The 7036-nt window shown below is 34.1% G+C and overlaps 1 protein-coding gene across 1 annotated transcript; it reads right to left on the reverse strand.

The window, feature by feature from the left end:
- Positions 1 to 952: 952 nt before the first annotated feature.
- On the reverse strand, positions 953 to 2035 carry LOC107953255 (uncharacterized). The gene has a single exon (XM_016888495.2). It carries the CDS (start codon positions 1611 to 1613, stop codon positions 1038 to 1040), a length of 576 nt encoding a protein of 191 aa, XP_016743984.1. The 5' UTR covers positions 1614 to 2035; the 3' UTR covers positions 953 to 1037.
- Between the last annotated feature and the right edge of the window lie 5001 nt (positions 2036 to 7036).

Consider the following 7036-nt stretch of genomic DNA (forward strand, 5'->3'; position numbering starts at 1 on the left):
TTTTAATTTACTAATAGTTAGATGGCTACTAATGTAATTATCCTAAAAAAACACTTAGAAACCATATGTATAAATTACAAAATGATTAAATATATTTTAATTAATAGTCGCATATTTAGCCCATGCATTGCATTAGTATATTTTATTGTATGGGATATAAAAGGATGTCTTTGTTTTCTTGAGATATCCCTTGTATTGCTTACGAATCATATGGGTTAAATGATAAAAAAAAGTTAATATCTAAAATTGTGAGTTTTGAGCATTGTAAATTAAAAAAAAAAAATTTGGGTTACTTTGATATCAATATAGTGCCTCTTACCATTTGCTTTATTGGACAAGTTTTTTTTTTTTGGTTGGGTGGTGGTTTACAAATTTAATGATGTAGAGTGTCTCTTTTTTAAAAGCTGAAATTTTTTATTAAAAAATTTAAAAATTAAAATTATAAAATTTATAAATATGAAGGGTTAAATTTATTAAATTATTTAGAATTGAGATCAAATTAATAGGATATGTAAGTATTAAGGACTAAATGTTTTATTATAATAATTAGAATAAAATTTTTCATTATCAATTTAATTGCGGATACCATACCAAAACATGTGTAGTTTAAAAAAAAAAAAAGGTTGAAATGTTACCCCAAAAGCTTACTCATCTTAATCTCCGCCTTCGACATGTGAATTTTGAAACTAACACCATTTTTCTTTCTTTTCGGTACTTCCCAATCTCACAAAGCCTAATCAAATGCAACTCCAACATTCAATATAACATCATAGCTCCCCTGCTACATATGTATGATTTTAAGTACTTGATAAACAAGGGGATTTTTACACCACACAGATGGCAATGATTATGAAGCTTATACATTTGATTCTCCACCCAAAGTTGGGTTATTTTCAAAAGATATGCTTCGACAATAGAGCTTATCCATGCTTGAATATGACAAGTCAACAACTTGATGTAAACTTTTTATTACCATAAATCAAAAGCAGAGACATAGTTGTACATCCATTGTAAGTTAGAGCATATACAGCAATTAACTACGAAGCAAGGAAAAGCTCCAATTGGGATTCATTTTCTTGATCAATCACATCAAGGACAACCGGATCAACGGTAACATGACACTCCACGTGGACTTTAAACCTATGTTCCCACCATAGCATCTTAGCGGTGCCGCTAATCTCCACCTTAGCATCCAGCGCCATCTCTCTTTTGGCCACGTCCGCGAAAAACTTACCCGCATGGTGAGCCAACTCTATCCCGTCCAGACGAGCCGGTAGCTCCAAGACCCGGCAAGAGCGGGGCGGTTGGGACCCGGCTTTGACATGAGCTTCCCCAAGGAAGGAGCCGTCGTAGAAGATGGACATCGTGGTGGAAGAGTAATGGATGGGGGTGATGTTGGGGTTGCTGACGTGGACAGTGAGGGTTAGGTCGGCGTTGATGTTGGAGAGGTTGATCTTGAAGGAAGTGAGTTTGATGGAGATGAGGTGGAAAGTTGGGTCTTTGGGTTTGGCACTGATGAGAGCGGCGGCGGCCGTGGCCGAGGCTGCGCCGATTAACGCGGAGGTCCAACTCCAATTTACCTTGTTAGCCGTGGGTTTTGGCGCAAGGTCCATTGAATGGAGTGAGAGATTGGGGAAGGTACAGGGCGATGGATAGGCGTGAGGTGAAATGACGTAATTATCCACACAAAGGTTGGCTGGCTTTTCTTATTTATCAGGGTTTTGGATTTTCATGAGGAGACGGAATCAAGTTCCGCAATTACCTCATCGATCTTGGAGTTTTTAATTGAATCTTTTGTAATTTAAATTTAATGTATTAGTAGTAAATCTAAATATTTACTAAATTTATATATAAATTTTTTTGTTATTGATAGAAATTTTGGAAAATGCTACAACATTATTTATTCATAAATTTTAATTGAATTTGTCATGTAGCCAGGCCGTGTGATAGAGTTTAAACTATGTGGCTCAAAAATATGATCATGTGGCCAAATCGTGTACAAATTGAAATATGGATCACACGGTCGTGTTCCAATCAATGTGTCCGCCCGTATAAATTTTCGAAATAAGGTCACACAGTCATGTCGCCAACTGTGTGTATTCGAATTAAGGTCATACTGCCATATAATAGCCTGATGCCGTGTGGAAAAATCTACACATAAAATCAAGAAGACACACAGTCGTGTTATGAAGTGCGTAACTAATATCACATTATACAATATCTTTAAAACTATGTAATTTAACACATTTTCATTAATAATCATACAATCATCTCATTCCAATTCAAATTCACATCTCAATAATATATATATATGCATACTTACCAAATGATGCAATATACAAAAGCAACATTTTAAATAGTTTGAATTATAGAAATACAAACTGTAAACTCCGAGCTATTCGTCGATGATCTTATCTTTTCCTTTCTTTTTCAAGGAATCTGGGTCGACCTTAGCTACAAAATTAAACAAACAATACAATTCATTAATACACAAACAATTTCACATTCAATTGCTAATTTATATAACTTTTGCACTTTAATCAATTTAGTCCCTAAAATCGGGATTAGCCTAACTTCCACATTTAACCTCAAATTTTTATGCCAATTTCACTGTAAGTCAAATTTAACTCTCTCTATTTCTTTTTTCTACACCTAAATTTCAAAATTTTTACAATTTGGTCCTTATTCCCCAAAATCAACAATTAATTTCACAATCTAGTCATTTTTCACTTCTAATCTAAAAATCTATCAAATTAACCCCTAAAGTTTTAGCTATTCAAAAATGGTAACATCTAAAATCTTAAGCAGTACCAAAAAATAGGACATGGGTTATCTAACTCATAATACCGGGATCCCAAAAACATAAAAATTACAAGAAATTGGACTAAATTGACTAACCAATTTAACCTTAAAAAATCAAAACCTTAAGTTGTTTCTCCCAAGTTCTTCTTCCCATCTTTGACATACAAGAAAATGGAAAAATGCTAAGCTGTTCCTCTTTCTCCTCGCTATGTTACTTGTTTTCATTTTATTTTTATTTCATTTACTCATTATTATAACTAAGTATTATAACATAATATATATTACATATACTACAAAACATAACCAGCCATCATTAAAACATATCAATAATGATCTATTTATTTTACGAGTCCTAGATATTCAATTTCTATTTATAATTTCTTTAAAAATCTTACTTTATTAATTTATACTATTTAGTCATTGTATTCCAATTAAACACTATTTCATCAAATTTACCTATCCGAAAATTCAATTCACTTTTAAGATATCTTTGAAAATATTTAATAAAAATATTTACGAGTCAGTTTTACGAAAACGGAGTCCTGTAACCATACTTTCCGTTACTACTGACTTTTGGGTAGTTACATCCATGCCATCATGTCCTCATTTTGTGGAGATTTGCAATAATGCTGGAACTAGTGGTGATCTCATGGTGAAACAATTGGTCTGGTCACTAAAAGGAAATGTCTTCGACTGATACACTGACCTTGATCCTAGAATAATTAACAATTGGGAACAACTTAAATGTGAATTTCTCAACAGATTCTACAGCACTCGTTCCATTGTAAGCATGATCGAACTTACTAGGGCACAACAGTAGAAAGATGAACCAATCATTGACTACATCCATAGTTGGAGGAATCTAAATTTGAACTCCAAGGAAAGATTGTCAGAATCTTTAGCCCTCGACATGTGCATCCATGAAATGAACAGCGATTACGCTATAGTCTTCAAGGCATTAAGCCAAAAGCCTTTGAAAAGTTAGCCACTCAATCTCGTGATAAGAAGTTGAGTAAGGCAATTTCTGGAAATCTAAAGCCTTCATTCCAAGATCCGAAAAAGGACAATAAGAAGAAACTCACAAAGGGGGACAAAGTGAGCAATCTATGGCTATAAACACTAAGCCTCTCAAAGTGTCTTTGAAATCCAATCAATCTTCTTAATCTTAAGACAGAAGCAATATTCCCATTAGGTAGTTTCCCATTGCCACCATTCTTATCATTTTCACCATCACCATTTTTATCTTATTTTTCCTTATGGTCTCTTCTACCATTACCTATCTTATTGGGCTTAGAAGATTAAAACTTGTTTTTTCTTGGACCAAGCTCGACAAAAGACTCTTCCTTGACCATGGCTTTGGTAAACTCTTTGACCCCTAGCCAACATAGCTCTTGTTTCGCCCAAGGCTTCAAAACTCATCCTTGAACCAGTAGAATGGCTCATTCTCACTCGAATCAAAGATTTGGAGTAACAACTCAATGAACTCTCGAACAGTGCCTTATTGCATAAGCAGGTGCAACTTATCTTGAGCCTCCTCATTGACATATTGTAGGCAAAACTATTTTTTAAATTCATCCTAAAACTCCATCCAAGTCTCAATAGTGGTATCGCTTCATCTCTCATCAGTGAACCTATAATGCCACCATAGAAGAGCGAAATTAATAAAATATCTAGTAGTAGTATTTACCTTAGCGTCTTCATCCTTGATGCCCATAACATGAAAATATTATTCCATTTCCTACAAGAAGTTGCCCACTTCCTTCGTGGACCTTGCCCTTTAAACTTCTCTGGTTTGGGGATATCTATATCGGGGTTTAGTATTGCACCCAATAACTATTTACCTACAGTGGCTCTACACACAACGAGCTCTCCCTCAAGCTCCTCAATTCTCATGTTCAAAGTCTTCTTCATGGCTTTAGTTTCCTCCAGAGCCTCCATCGTAGCCTCGAGAGCATTGTTCCTTATTGTCAGCTTATCCGTTGTGTAATTGAACACCCCTCACATTCCTTCTACACTGGAATCTAAAGACTCGAACACAAATTCCCTTAGTTGCTCTTCCATCAAGTCCAACTCTGCAGTGCGTCCCTCAACTACCTCGAGTGCCTCCCTTACATCCCCCATGGATTCCTCTAGATTAACCACTCAATTTTCTGAAGCCAACATCATATCCCTTGATTAGCTAGTATTTCTGACCCTCCTACGAGTCTTTATTGGCTCAATCTGATCGTCTACTTCTTTCGTTATCTTAATAGGCGCCTTCAAACTTTATCTTGGATACCAACTGTCACAGGGCTAGAACTTTAAGCTCACAATCCGTGTGACCTTAGGCAATTCCTTAGCTTCGAATCTACCTAAGTTGACCTTTCTCTCAAAAGATAAGAATTATCAAGAAAAATTTTTCAATGCACCAAAAATAAAGTAGAAGCACCTTAAAGACAAAGAAGTAACGAGAGAACAGAAAAAACTATAGGAAAGCAATAGCATACCAAGTGTTTGAGTAAATGCTCTCAATAGTATTCAATTACTATCAATTGGATACAATGGGATGTTACAAATGAGGGGGAAGATTGAACTCCTCCAGATCCAACGATACAATTTATTTTACATCTACGGTCTAGATTAAAGTCAATCTACAATTGAGATTCTTAAGGGATTTACACAATCCTCTAAGGCTACAAAATCAAATCTTCTAATATTACAAATCTTCTAAGATTAGTTTTCATATTTACCATAGCAACCCTAATTTTCCTTAAGTGCGTCACTAGGCCCCAAAGCTTTAAGTAGATAGACTTTTCCACATGTTCTACGAATCAGGACAGTTCAAGTTGGTCGAATGAGTCCTATTTAATCAATTGGCCTCAATGAAACGATCTTTTTACATTAGTCATAGGTTTTGATCCATAACCCGTGACACTTTGTGGGTGATAAAAGGTCACCTAAAATTTGTTCTAAAGACTTCATCACTTACAGATGGTGAGATATTTAAACTTAAATAGACATATTTTAATAAATAATTTTGTCATTAGATTTTTTAAAATTAATAAATATTAAAACATAAAAAATTAAATGAGATTTTTTTAATTATAATTGGAAAAAAAAACAATTGCAAATATACTAATACTAATCTCCTACTAAAAAATAAAAGAAAATAACAAATTTTTTAGAGTTAGAATTTAAAGAGAAATTAATTATTCATCTAAAATTCCTTCTATATATATATATATTGCGATTCACCTTAAAAATCTATCTGCAAATGAATTTTATGATCGATAGTTGAATCACACCCTACCAAAGGAGCATCACCACTATAATACAATCTTAATGTAACCTAATATGATATTTAGAAAATATGATCCTAAATTAGATATTTAGAAATATAGGAAAAAGAGATAGGCAAAGAAGGCCAAAATGGAGGGTGCTACCTGCACCATTAGAGCCACGGGAATGATTCATGCCCCCTCCGACAAACACAACTCTGCCTCTGTCACCTGCGCCTCTTCCTCTGCCACCAACGCCACGCCTGTTTACTGTTGTGATTTTTGTTTATCACCTAGTTTCACTGGCATTGGCAATCGCTTGGGTGGACTTCTATTTGTAACGTTTTGTTCTTCATTGAAACATTAGAGTTAAAATTTAGCAACATGCATATTAATGGACTATCAAAATGTATATATAAGACATATGCTTGTCTGTCAACCTACATCAGAATACAATAGCATCATTATTTTGCAACTTCATTTTTATTATAAATATTTATCATGATAGCATTTATTATACAGATTGATTTAAATGACAAAGGCAGTGTTGTATAGCTAGAGTGAGGTAGGGTTTTGGCAAGAAAGCTCTGGGAAGTGCAAGAAACGGATAAAGCTTAACAGAGAGCAGCAGTATAAGCAATCCCATCTTCTTTATTCCTTTTATATGTATATACATATTAAGTTTCGGATGTGAATGGAAAACTAATATCATGAATAATAAAATCCAGGATTAAAGCACAGTTTACGGATTGATCCTATAATTTTGGGGATATGCATGAACACCCTTAATTAATAAGCTAAATGTTGGAGTTCTCTATATATAAATGCACAGGAAAGAATAAATAATAATAATTAACAAGAATATTACAATAGAGCAGTAAAAAAGAAAGAAGATTACATAATAGGAATGACATTATAGTCTAACCGTGACTGCCTATTTATTGTTTAGCAAGTAATGAGGAACCTTCTTGTAAGGC

The sequence above is a fragment of the Gossypium hirsutum genome, chromosome A07, assembly GCF_007990345.1.
Source record: "Gossypium hirsutum isolate 1008001.06 chromosome A07, Gossypium_hirsutum_v2.1, whole genome shotgun sequence".
Classification (NCBI taxonomy): Eukaryota; Viridiplantae; Streptophyta; class Magnoliopsida; order Malvales; family Malvaceae; genus Gossypium; species Gossypium hirsutum.